General features: G+C 43.2%; 1 protein-coding gene across 1 annotated transcript in view; it reads right to left on the bottom strand.

The window, feature by feature from the left end:
• LOC120046488 (adhesion G protein-coupled receptor A3-like) overlaps nucleotides 1–14264 on the bottom strand; it is a 321556-nt gene that overhangs the window by 280563 nt on the left and 26729 nt on the right. Inside the window, exon 2 of the mRNA XM_038991766.1 lies at nucleotides 1555–1626. Coding sequence (XP_038847694.1) covers nucleotides 1555–1626 — 72 coding nt within the window. The remainder of the gene's footprint in view (nucleotides 1–1554; nucleotides 1627–14264) is intronic.

Here is a 14264-nt window from a genome sequence, read left to right on the forward strand (position 1 = left end):
ACCCTCAAATGCTTGAGTAACCAGAAACACCAGGCAATATGCTGTATAATCATCAGCTCAGTCTCATCCCAATGTGTCTAGCTACCTCCTCTCCCTTCCAGATTCAGGGTACAGTAATGGGGACTCTGGTCACAGTGTGGTAGAATCAAAATTCCACAGCATCACAGACGGTGCTGGGTAAGCCCGTCAGTCAGCTGTAGCACCACGGCCTTCTGGGCGCCAAACGGGCAGACTCTGCAACAGCTGGCCCCCACAGCCCACTCACTGAGGGCACCTGTAAGCGGTGCTTTGGCACACCCCGCTCGTGATAGCACAGTCGGTGTGCACTGCCTACAGTTGGCAGGATGGACGGACTGGTCATGAGGGAGTCTTGCCCATCCCTATGTAGCCGTGAGATGTTGCCAAAAATTTGTCAGTGAGATCCGCTATTTGTTCCTTGATTTGTCGCTAGAAGTGACGTTTTGCTGAACAAAACGCCAACAAAGTGTTTTCACCCCCTCTCCCGCCAACAAAGTGTTTTCACCCCCTCTCCCGCCACACACCCGCTCTTCTTGCGCTTCTCTGCCTGTGTTCACACGAGCCAACTAGGTGAAAAATCTGTCGATGTGCCCTTGAGCAAGGCACTTAACCCTTATTGCTCCTGTGAGTCGCTCCGGATAAGAGTGTCTGCTAAATGATTAAAAAAAATAAAAAAATAAAGCAGAAACTTGAAAACAGAAACCTGGCAAAACAAAACAGAGAAAATGGAATTTGGGAAAAAACTAAACGGAATCAGGCAACAAATAAATGGGATTTTATAGGACCCTATTTATGATATGCACTGAGCATACCAAACATTAGGAACACCTTCCTAATATTGAGTTGCACTCACCCCTTTGCCGTCATAACAGCCTCAATTCGTCAGGGCATGGACTCTACAAGTTGTAGGAAGCGTTCCACAGGGATGCTGGCCCATGTTGACTCCAATGCTTCTCACAGTTGTATCAAGTTGGGTTGATGTCCTTTGGGTGGTAGACCATTCTTGATACACACGGGAAACTGTTGAGCGTGAAACAGCGTCGCCTGGCACCTACTACCATACCCTGTTTAAAGGCATTTACATTTTTTGTCTTGCCCATTTCACCCTCTGAATGGCACAATTGTCTAAAGGCTTCAAAATCCTTCTTTAACCTTTCTCCTCCCCTTCATCTACACTAATTGAAATGGATTTGACACTTGACATCAATAAGGGATCATAGCGTTCACCTGGATTCATCTGGGTCAGTCTATGACATGTTTTGTACACTCAGTGTATATCCTACTATATATTATAAACGTTAAGACATTTACTCAGGCAATTTAGGTTAAGTGCAGTGTCTTGAAGGTGGAAGCAGTCAACATTTGATTTGGGCTAGCATTAACAACAAGAGCTCCTTGAGCGTTACCCTAGCCCCCATGGCTGTCCCCTTGCACTGTCCCTTCCACAGCGCAGGCAGGGTCATTCTCATGATGACAGCCATTATGGCTCAGGGGAGGACAAGCAGAACAATTCCCAGCAGCAGATGGCTTACTTACAGTTTCTCCAGGACTGTCAGGCCAAAGAAGGAGGCATTTTTCAGCAGTGAGATCTTGTTGTTACTGAGGATCCTGTGGACAGAAGAGTGGAAAGGTTGACTGTGAGATGGTGAGCCTTTCGACATATTAGTAGACTTATTAGTAGATATCACAAAAATACAGACAAATGTCCAATAAATGATGCATCCTGTCAATGACTTGGTGAGAGATAGAAATGTATCTCTGATTTAATCTGGCCTTAAATGTCCCGTCTTGGATGCATTTTTTTTGTCTTATTTATGGATTTTTGTGGCTATTGTTTGCCATTTTTGACGGCTAGGAAATATAACCTCGTTGAAGACCGAATGCGGCCCCCAGGGCAAAACTTGTTTGACCCCCCTGATCTACAGCTACCACTATGAACCGCAAACAAATCAATGATGTGCATGTGCTCAACAGGTACAGTATAGGCAATAAATACATATTTGCCCCAGCACTCTATGTGGATATACATTTCTGTTCTTGTTGAAGTATATATTTAAAGGGTAAAGTAGTGCTTTATTTTTTTTAAATATGGGGAAAAGGATCTTGAGTATTTATCTTGTAATATGGGTATTTGTGTGTGTATCAAGGAGGGTTAAAAACATTCACTCAAGACTCTCTGCAATGCCTCTTAGCAGAACACACCCAATTACTCAAAAACATCAGTCATAACACACTGAGCCTCCGGAAGGAGTTCAGCTAACCACCATCACAGAAACAATTACACAAAAGCAAGGACGAATTCAGTGCACAGACACACACGCACATCATCCCATAGTGAAAAACAGTAGCCCATCAGTGTTGTGTCTGGAGTGTCCAGGGGGACTCGTTAGGACACAGATGGAGGGCTGTGTTACCTGCTGCTCTAGTGAAACAAACAAACATATCAGACAAAAGATAACGTCCACCCACACACCAGTAAACAACCACTAGTCTGTGTTCAACCACACATACACACAGACATATACACCCTGCCTGCCAACACTTTACGAACAATGCAGGATCTCGGCAACGTTTTTCCATTGATTTCCACTCATGGACTTGAATACAGCAGTAAATTATTTTGACTTTGAATGCTGAGATACCCAGTTCACCCATCTCTCCTTCCCTTCAGAGCTGTAGGCTGAGTGTGTAATGATTTATGTCATGCTCATTCCTCTGCCCAGATCCACATAATTTGAAATACACCTAAAATGACATTTTGGGGATTTCATATCTGCTAAAATATTAAATCGCTCTTGCCAGACCTTAGATCATCCTGTCTGCTGCAGGGCTGGCCTGGCGGTATGGCCATGTAGTGCGTGGTGGAGCATGGCAGTGAGTCTGCATGCAGACGGGGCCTGCTGCTTTGCATGCACCACGTTGCATGTCTCCTACTGGCACGCTCCTACAGACAGACACCCAAGGTCAAATCACTCGCTCATCTTCCTCCTCCCCTTCCATTCTCAGGACTAATGGCAGAGGTTTGGCAAGAGTGGTAATTAGGTTGTGTCACGAGTCATCTTCTTTTGTCACCTTCTAATGCCCTAGGATTAAGCAGTGTGATCCCACAATGCATTGTGCTGAGGCGGCAAATTACTCACCAGCCTAGCGGGAGGGGGGTGGGGGGGTTGTAGTTATTTTGGAATTGGCATGATGTGGGATACACAAAGTGAAAATGTACACAAAAAAATATATATTCAAAGAACATTTTGAGAGCATAAATACAGTGTATAATGGCATTAAAGAACTTTAATAGAGACTGCTGAGCAAGTGCATATTAAATCAGTCAACGGAGAGACAAGCTACTGCATATTATGAGCACAAGTTGAGAGTTAAAAACTGAGCATCATAAGAGTTTTGCCAGAAGTTCAAAAGAAGTAGTTCACTATTTCACAACTTGATGTTAGATGGTTCCTCAACCTGAATGTAGTATATTGACCAGGAGAAACTGAAATCCATGGTTAATTTTTTTTTTTAAACAGCCACTACAAACTTCAACTAATTGCATACACCAAAAGCTAACAATCAAGTAACATCAAACCAAATATGGTGTTGATTGGAATAGATTTTAGGTGATTTTTACATTAGAATTTTTAAAATATATATTTTTTTTAAATAAATATAATTTACAAAGCTCACATGCCCCCATCACTTACATTGATTGTTAGATTGTGGTGGCTTATGTTAGATGAAGTTTGTAGTGGCTGTTTAAATAACTGAACCATGGATTACAGTTTCTCTTGGCCCATAGACCACTTTCAGAGTGAGTAACCATCTAACATCAAGTTGTAAAATAGTGAACTACTCCTTTAAAACTAGAAAGACCTGACCTTGACAGACTGCTCACGTGTTGAACGCATGGAACAGCGGTTATTTAAGCAATAAGGCGCGAGGGGGTGTGGTATATGGCCAATATTTCTTTGTCTTGTCGTGTCCCGTGTATATATTTTTTCTTCACATATATTAAGTATATATTTTTAAAATATTTTTTAACTTCAACTCCAACATACTCTCCTGCAACCTGCCTCACCCAATGTGGTATGGATCTGCTATTTTCTTTACTTTAGAACCGGAACCCTCAACAGCAGCTAGCCAGCTAACTGGCTACTAGCTAGTAGTCAGCTAGCCACTGCTAGCGGTCATCAGCTAACCTTTAACCCGGACAAATCCTGCCAGTCTGCACAGCGCGATTCAAACCAGAGCATAGCAGCGCGATTCAACCCAGAGCTCTAAACCTTTTCACCTGGATCATCGCAGCTAGCTGCTATCCGAGTGGCTACTCCTGGCTAATGTCTCTGTCCCGAAGCAAGAAACAATTAGCCTGGAGCTTGCCTATGCTATGCCCATCTCCCGGCTAGCTGAATAGGTCAATCAGCCACTCCTTGGGCTACAATACCTATTTTGCAAATTGGCCTGGACCCCTTTTACTGCAGATATGGAGCCCCGCCGATCCTTCACGACTGGTCTACCGACGTAATCCACCCGAGATGGTTTTCAACAGGCTCCTCCGTCGCGAAGTCCCCTGAATGCCCATCTGCTAGCCGTGGCCCGCTAACTGTCTAGAGCAGGGGTGTCAAACTCATTCCACGGAGGGCCTAGTGTCTGCAGGTTTTTGGTTTTTCCTTTCAATCAAGCCCTAGACAACCAGGTGTGGGGAGTTCCTAACTAATTAGTGATGTTAATTCATCAATCAAGTACAAGGGAGGAGCGAAAACCCGCAGACACTCGGCCCCCCGTGGAATGAGTTTGACACCTGTGGTCTAGAGCATATTGGACTGTTAGCTGAAGAAGTCCAATTTTCTTGGGCTAAAATACCTATTTTGCCAATTGGCCTGGACCCTTTTATTACACGGGGCCCTGCCGATCCATCACGACTGGTCTGCCAACGTAACCGCCCGAGGGGGCTACAACTGACTCTTCAGTCGCAACGTCCCCCTAAGGCCCATCTGCTAGCCTGCAAGCCCCGGCCCGCTAGCTATCTGAATCGCCGTGTCTCTTGCCCGCCTAGCTACTCACTAGACTCCATGATCGATCGGCTACGCATGCCTCTCCCTAATGTCAATATGCCTTGTCCATTGATGTTTTGGTTAGTGATTATTGTCTTATTTCACTGTAGAGCCTCCAGCCCTGCTCAATATGCCTTAGCTAACCCTTTTGTTCCACCTCCCACACATGCAGTGACCTCACCTGGTTTAAATGGTGTCTCTAAAGACAATACCTCTCTCCTCGTCACTCAATGCCTAGGTTTACCTCCACTGTATTCACATCCTACCATACACCCTTGTCTGTACATTATGCCTTGAATCTATTCTTCCGTGCCCAGAAACCTGCTCCTTTTACTCTCTGTTCCAAATGCACTAGATGACCAGTTCTTATAGCCTTCAGCCGTACCTTATCCTACTCCTCCTATGATCCTATGATGATGTAGAGGTTAATCCAGGCGCTGCAGTGCCTTGCTCCACTCCCATTCCCCAGGCACTCTCATTTGTTGACTTCTGTAACCGTAAATGCCTTGGTTTCATGCATGTTAACATTAGAAGCCTCCCCCCTAAGTTTGTTTTATTCACTGCTTTAGCACACTCTGCCAACCCGGATGTCCTAGCCGTTTCTGAATCCTGGCTTAGGAAGGCCACCAAAAACCCTGAAATTTCTATCCCTAACTATAACAGTTTCTGACAAGATAGAACTGCCAAAGGGGGCGGAGTTGCAACCTACTGCAGAGAGAGCCTGCAGATTTCTGTCATACTATCCAGGTCTGTGCCCAAACAATTTGAGCTTCTACTTTTAAAAATCCACCTTTCCAGAAACAAGTCTCTCACCGTTGCCGCTTGCTATAGACCACCTTCTGCCCCCAGCTGTGCCCTGGACACCATATGTGAAATGATTGCCCACCATCTATCGCCAGAGCTCGTACTGTTAGGTGACCTAAACTGGGACATGCTTAACACCCCGGCCGTCCTACAATCTAAGCTAGATGCCCTCAATCTCACACAAATGATCAATTAACCTACCAGGTACAACCCCAAATCCGTAAACACGGGCACCCTAATAGATTTCACCCTAACCAACCTGCCCTCCTCCACCTGACTGCCCTTGACCAGCACAAAAACATCCTGTGGCGTACTGCATTAGCATCGAATAGCCCCCGCGATATGCAACTTTCAGGGAAGTTAAGGAACCAATATACACAGGCAGTCAGGAAAGCAAAGGCTAGCTTTTTCAAACAGAAATTTGCATCCTGTAGCACACACTCCAAAAAGTTATGGGACACTAAAAGCACCTCCTCCCAGCTGCCCACTGCACTGAGGCTAGGAAACACTGTCACCACCGATAAATCCACAATGATTGAGAATTTCATAAGCCTTTCTCTACGGCTGGCCATGCTTTCCACCTGGCTACCCCTAACCCGGTCAACAGCCCTGCACCCCCCACAGCAACTTGCCCAAGCCTCCCCCATTTCTCCTTCACCCAAATCCAGATAGCTGATGTTCTGAAAGAGCTGCAAAACCTAGACCCCTACAAATCAGCTTGGCTAGACAATCTGGATCCTCTCTTTCTAAAATTATCCACCGTAATTGTTGCAACCCCTATTACTAGCCTGTTCAACCTCTCTTTCGAATCGTCTGAGAGCCCCAAAGATTGGAAAGCTGCCGCGGTCATCCCCCTCTTCAAAGGGGGAGACACTTTAGACCCAAACTGTTACAGAACTATATCTATCCTACCCTGCCTTTCCAAGGTCTTCGAAAGCCAAGTTAACAAAACAGATCACTGAACATTTCAAATCCCACCGAACTTTCTCCACTATGCAATCTGGTTTCCGAGCTGGTCATGGGTGCACCTCAGCCACGCTCAAGGTCCTAAACGATATCATAACCACCGTCGATAAGAGACAACTGTGCAGCTGTATTCATTGACCTGGCCAAGGCTTTCGACTAAATAACCACATTCTTATCGGGAGACTCAACAGCCTTGGTTTCTCAAATGACTGACTCGCCTGGTTCACCAACTACTTCTCAGACAGAGTTCAGTGTGTCAAATCGGAAGGCCTGTTGTCCGGACCTCTGGCAATCTCTATGGGGGGCCACAGGGTTCAATTCTCGGGCCAACTCTTTTCTCTGTATACATCAATGATGTCGCTCTTGCTGCTGGTGATTCTCTGATCCACCTCTACGCAGACGACACCATTCTGTATAATTCTGGCCCTTCTTTGGACACTGTGTTAACTAACCTCCAGACGAGCTTCAATACCATACAACTCTACTTCCATGACCTCCAACTGATCTTAAATGCAAGTAAAACTAAATGCATGCTCTTCAACTGATCGCTGCCTGCATCTGCCCGCCCGTACAGCATCACTACTCTGGACGGTTCTGAATATGTGGACAACTACAAATACCTAAGTGTCTGGTTAGATTGTAAACTCTCCTTCCAGACTCACATTAAGCATCTCCAATCCAAAATTAAATCTAAAATCGGCTTCCTATTTCGCAACAAAGCATCCTTCACTTATGCTGCCAAACATACCCTCGTAAAACTGACTATCCTACCAATTCTTGACTTCGGCGATGTCATTTACAAAAGAGCCTCCAACACTCTACTCAGCAAATTGGATGCAGTCTATCACAGTGCCATCCGTTTTGTCACCAAAGCCCCATATACTACCCACCACTGCGACCTGTATGCTCATTGGCTGGCCCTTGCTTCATATTCGTCGCCAAACCCACTGGCTCCAGGTCATCTATAAGTATTTGCTATATAAAGCCCCACCTTATCTCAGCTCACTGGTCACCATAGCAGCACCCACCCGTAGCATGTGCTCCAGCAGGTATATTTCACTGGTCACCCCCAAATTCCCCAAATGCCAATTCCTCCTTTGGCCGCCTTTCCTTCCAGTTCTCTGCTGCCAATGACTGGAACGAATTGCCTAACATCACTGAAGCTAGAGACTCATATCTCCCTCTCGATCTTTAAGCACCAGCTGTCAGAGCAGCTCACAGATCACTGCACCTGTACATAGCCCATCTGTAAATAGCCCATCCAACTACCTCATCCCCAGACAATTTTTTTTTTTTGTTCCTTTGCACCCCAGTATCTCTACTTGCACATTTATCTTCTGCACATCTATCACTCCAGTGTTTAATTGCTAAATTGTGATTTCGCCACTATGGCCTATTTATTGCCTACCTCCCTTATCTTACCTCATTTGCACACACTGTAAATAGACTTTTCTATTGTGTTATTGACTGTATGTTTGTTTATTCCATGTGTAACTCTGTGTTGTTGTTTGTGTTGCACTGCTTTGCTTTATCTTGGCCAGGTCGCAGTTGTAAATGAGAACTTGTTCTCAACTGGCCCACCTGGTTATATAAAAAGAAAAGTTTATTTTGTTTTGTAAATATACCATGGCTCCGCAACGCCTGGATACAGCCCTTAGCCGTGGTATATACCCCCAAGGTGCCTTATTGCTATTATAAACTGGTTACCAATGTAATTAGAGCAGTAAAAAAAACATGTTTTGTCAAACCTGTGGTATACGGTCTGATATAGCACAGCTGTCAGCCAATCAGCATTCAGGGCTCAAACCACCCAGTTTCTAATTTGAAATACAGCTCCTCTATTTGACAAAGTTAAGTGTTTTATTAACTGCAAAATCTGCTATTTCTGATACTATTTAGAAATCAAGACGTCTTGCCTGCATGTGACTCTGTAAGAGGATTTTAAAAAGTTACTTTTTGCTGCACCGTTTCCTTGCCTGTGTCAATTCCACCCATCTCTTCATATACAATCACACTACTGTAAATTGAATGATGTCTTTAGGCTAACAACAACAAAAAGAAGAAAAAAAAACATAACAAATTCTGTTGGTGATATTAAGATTCTAACAACGACAGTGTGCTATATAGACTTTGAAAAGTCAAGGACATGTCTTTAAATTTGGCAGAGTAATAAAAATGTAAACTCGTTTTTGTGTCCACATGATGTTCTCGGCTTTTCTAGTGTTAAGGAGAATATTGCTCCTAAGACTGATGACTAATCATGGTGGGACGTGCCATGAACTGACTGAGAAGAGGAAGTCCACCCACAGATCTGAGAGGGCAGAGAGTGGTGTCAAATAAATTCACATCAAATGTCCAAGAGATGTTATCTTTTGGGGTCCCTCATGGAGCAGTACTGGTATCCCTCTAAATCACATCAGTGCTAATCGTCCATAGAGACAAAGCAATCTGAGCCACGTCAGTTAAAATATCTAAGTTCGGTGGGAAAATACTGCAACACTAACACTATGCCGATGGGAGCCCAAAACTGAGTAAGCAACAGTTCATAAGAACTTGTTCTTGATTTAGACATCAATATCCTATTGGGGCTCTGTCAGTTTGGATTCCATCTGGCATAAAGGTCTGTAGAGAGGAAAATCAAAACAGTCACATGTCTATGGAGTCAATTGGGTGATTCCTCGAAAAACTGAACAAAAAAAGACCATAACCTTTTTTCTTTTAACAACATTGACTCCATAGAAGGGTCCTTTGGAGGAAGGAATGTTGACATACAGTACCAGTGAAAATCTAAGGGTTTGTCTTTATTTTTACTATTTTATACATTGTAGAATAATAGTGAAGACATCAAAACTATTAAATAACACAAATGGAATCATGTAGCAAGCTAAAAAAGTGTTAAACAAATCAAAATATATTTTCTATTTGAGATTCTTCAAAGTAGACACCCTTTGCCTTAACGACAGCTTTGCACACTGTTGGCATTCTCTCAACCAGCTTCATGAGGTAGTCAACTGGAATGTGTTTGGGGGGGGGGGTTACCTTTTGGTTTAAAAAACAAACAGTAAAATCACCAGAAATTCTGCAAAAAAAATCTGTTCCCAGTAAATGTTAACACTTTGACATTTGATCATTTCTCAATGTAATCAAGGTATGAAAATATTGTTATTTTCAAATGCAATCTCTTTTTGGGTTTAAGTGTGGTCAAATTTGCAGTCAGCAAATTATTATAATTATATTCTGGGCTCCCCTGACCATCTGCTCCGACAAAACCATTCTGTAGCTAAATCTAGTTGCCTACCCCTCCCGTACAGTATATTATGTTCAACTATATATATACTATATATAAATTGACAAACCGATCGATGACGTCACACCAACTATATATATACTATATAAATCAAAAAATTTATAATTCATGTTTCAATATTTGAAAACTAATGTAAGAAAATTGTTAGTGAAATCAAAATACTACTCATATTACAGAGCAAGCGATATGACACCAATGTCTGCATTGTAGCACATATTGATGAAACATTATGGACTCTTAAAGAAGGCCTGGGTAAGGCCAAAATTAAAAATGTTCAAATTTCGATTACTTATTTCTCATTGCTTTAAGATACAAATGTCAAATATATTGTATTCCTCCAAAGGACCCTTCTATGTATTAAATTGAGTGAGAAATGTTTTTTTTTTTTTTTTTTTTTTGAGGAATCAACCAATTGGGGCTGGGTAAGAGGCTATTCGGAAGACACAATTGATCAATACATCAAAACCTGAAAATACAGATGTGACATTCAAAAGCTGAGCTCATTCAAAAATGTTGTATTTATTTTTCATTGGCAAACCTCCAACTGCCTCAACTCTAAACCAGGGGAGAATGACTGCCCCCTCTCATTGAGGATCTCAAGTTGAAGGCCGACGGAGGTACTGCAGGCTGTTGTATCTAGAAAGCAGAATCGCCCATTTTCTTGGTCAATACTAGTGTAAATAAATAAAAACATTGAAGACAATCATGGTACCAGTACTTGCTTCTATTACATCAGATGTAAGTCCTTGAAACGATTATGAATGTATTCATTTTTTAAATCGCACAGAGAAGGAATGAAGGATTCTAGAAGGATAATTAAGTTGCTACCGGCAGCCTGCAGTACCCCGGGTCGGCCTTCAACTGAGATCCTCAATGAGAGGGGGCAGTCGTTCAACCCTGGTCGCAGCCTGCAACATCACTTCCTGTAGTAGCTCAAACTGCCAGTTATGTCTTGAGTATCCCCGCCATGAGACACCATCTTGGCAAGCTAAAAATGTCATCCTGATTTTCAAATGTGCCAATTAGTCTTCACATAGGAATGAATGGTGTGACGTCATCGATCGGTTTGTCAATTTATAAATACTGTATGGTCATTGCTCTAAACGACAAAACAAAGGTTGGTTTGAACAAAACAAGGGTATGCACACTGCACTCATGATGCAAACATCATGTGGTTTTGAGCAGCAATGTGTACTGTCACATTTTTTAGACAAGATGGCGCCGACAGATATGGCAGCTCTGCTTCTAGCATCTAAGCAACTTTGCAGTATTTTGTTTTTGTGTGTGTTATTTCTTACATTATTAGCCCAGGACATTTTTTGTGTTATTACATACAGCCAGAAATAACTTTTGGATATCAGAGTGGCCGTAACTCACCAGCATTACAACTGGGAATACAACTTTCCCGAATTGGATCCTTTGTTCGCAATTTAAATGATTCCAGAGGCTGATCCAAAACACCGCTGGCGGAGAAGAGGTATTCAGAGTGGACTTCTAGTCCGACTCAGGAAGCGCACACACCGTCCACCGCTTCCGAGTATATTACTCGCTAATGTTCAGTCTATGGATAATAAAGTAGACGAACTCAGGGCGAGAATCTCCTTCCAGAGAGACATCAGGGATTGTAACATACTCTGTTTCACGGAAACATGGGTCTCTCGGGATATACTGTATTTGTCCATACAGCCTTCTGGGTTCTCAGTATATTGCACAGACAGGAATAAAGACCTCTCCGGGAAGAAGAAAGGCGGGGGTGTATGTTTCATGATTAACCACTCATGGTGTGATTGATATAACATACAGAAACTCAAGTCCTTTTGTTCACTCAACCTAGAATACCTCTAAATCAAATGCTGGCCATATTACCTCTCAAGTGAATTCTCTTCGGTTATAGTCACAGCCATGTATATTCCCCCTCAAGCCAATACCACGATGGCCCTCGAAGAAATTCACTGGACTTTATGCAAATTGGAAACCACATATCCTGAGGCCGCATTTATTGTAGCAAAGCAAATTTGAGGAAAACGCTACCGAAGTTCTACCAACACATTGACTGTAGCACTCGCTCTGAGAAAACATTAGACCACTGCTACTCAGCTTTTCGAAATGCCTACATGGCCCTCCCCGCCCTCCCTTCAGCAAATCTGATCACGACTTAATTTTTCTCCTCCCTTCCTATAGGCAGGAACTCAAACAGGAAGCACCCATGCTAAGGACTATTCAACGCTGGTCCGACCAATCGAAATCCATGATTCAAGATTGTTTTGACCACACGGACTGGGATATGTTCCAGGTAGCCTTTGAGAATACAGTGGCTTGCGAAAGTATTCACACCCCTTGGCATTTTCCCTATTTTGTTGCCTTACAACCTGGAATTAAAATTGATTTTTTTTTGGGGGGGGGGGGTTGTATCATTTGATTTACACAACATGCCTACCACTTTGAAGATGCAAAATATGTTTCATTGTGAAACAAACAAGAAATAATAAAACTTTAGCATGCATAACTATTCACCCTCCCCCCAAGGTCAAAACTTTGTAGAGCCACATTTTGCAGCTATTACAGCTGCAAGTCTCATGGGGTATGGCTCTATAAGCTTGGCACATCTAGCCACTGGGATTTTTGCCCATTCAAGGCAAAACTGCTCCAGCTCCTTCAAGTTGGATGGGTTCCACTGGTGTACAGCAATCTTTAAGTCATACCACAGATTCTCAATTGGATTGAGGTCTGGGCTTTGACTAGGCCATTCCAAGACATTTAAATGTTTCCCCTTAAACCACTTGAGTGTTGCTTTAGCAGTATGCTTAGGGTCATTGTCCTGCTGGAAGGTGAACCTCCGTCCCAGTCTCAAATCTCTGGAAGACTGAAACAGGTTTCCCTCAAGAATTTCCCTGTATTTAGCGCCATCCATCATTCATTCAATTCTGACCAGTTTCCCAGTCGCCTGCCAATGAAAAAGATCCCGAACAGCATGATGCTGCCACCACCATGCTTCACTGTGGGGATGGTCTTCTCGGGGTGAAGGGAGGTGTTGGGTTTGCGCCAGACATAGCGTTTTCTTTGATGGCCAAAAAGCTACATTTTAGTCTCATCTAACCAGTGTACCTTTTTCCATGTTTGGGGAGTCTCCCACATGCCTTTTGGCAAACACCAAACGTGTTTGCTTATTTTTTTCATTAAGCAATGGCTTTTTTCTGGTCACTCTTCCGTAAAGCCCAGCTCTGTGGAGTGTACGGCTTAAAGCGGTCTTATGGACAGATACTCCGATCTCCGCTGTGGAGCTTTGCAGCTCCTTCAGGGTTATCTTAGGTCTCTTTGTTTCCTCTCTGATTAATGCCCTCCTTACCTGGTCCGTTAGTTTTGGTGGGCGGCCCTCTCTTGGCAGGTTTGTGGTGCCATATTCTTTCCATTTTTAAATAATGGATTTAACAGTGCTCCGTGGGATGTTCGGATGTTTTTTTATAACCCAACCCTGATCGGTACTTTTCCACAACTTTGTGCCTGACCTGTTTGGAGAGTTACTTGGTCTTCATGGTGCCCCTTGCTTAGTGCTGTTGCAGACTCTGGGGCCTTTCAGAACATGTGTGTGTGTATATATATATATATATATATATATATATATATATATATATATATATATATATATATATATATATATATATATATATATATATATATACACACTGCTCAAAAAAATAAAGGGAACACTTAAACAACACAATGTAACTCCAAGTCAATCACACTTCTGTGAAATCAAACTGTCCACTTAGGAAGCAACACTGATTGACAATACATTTCACATGCTGTTGTGCAAATGGAATAGACAAAAGGTGGAAATTATAGGCAATTAGCAAGACACCCCCAATAAAGGAGTGGTTCTGCAGGTGGTGACCACAGACCACTTCTCAGTTCCTATGCTTCCTGGCTGATGTTTTGGTCACTTTTGAATGCTGGCGGTGCTTTCACTCTAGTGGTAGCATGAGACGGAGTCTACAACCCACACAAGTGGCTCAGGTAGTGCAGCTCATCCAGGATGGCACATCAATGCGAGCTGTGGCAAGAAGGTTTGCTGTGTCTGTCAGCGTAGTGTCCAGAGCATGGAGGCGCTACCAGGAGACAGGCCA

The sequence above is a fragment of the Salvelinus namaycush genome, chromosome 4 (genome assembly GCF_016432855.1).
Source record: "Salvelinus namaycush isolate Seneca chromosome 4, SaNama_1.0, whole genome shotgun sequence".
Classification (NCBI taxonomy): Eukaryota; Metazoa; Chordata; class Actinopteri; order Salmoniformes; family Salmonidae; genus Salvelinus; species Salvelinus namaycush.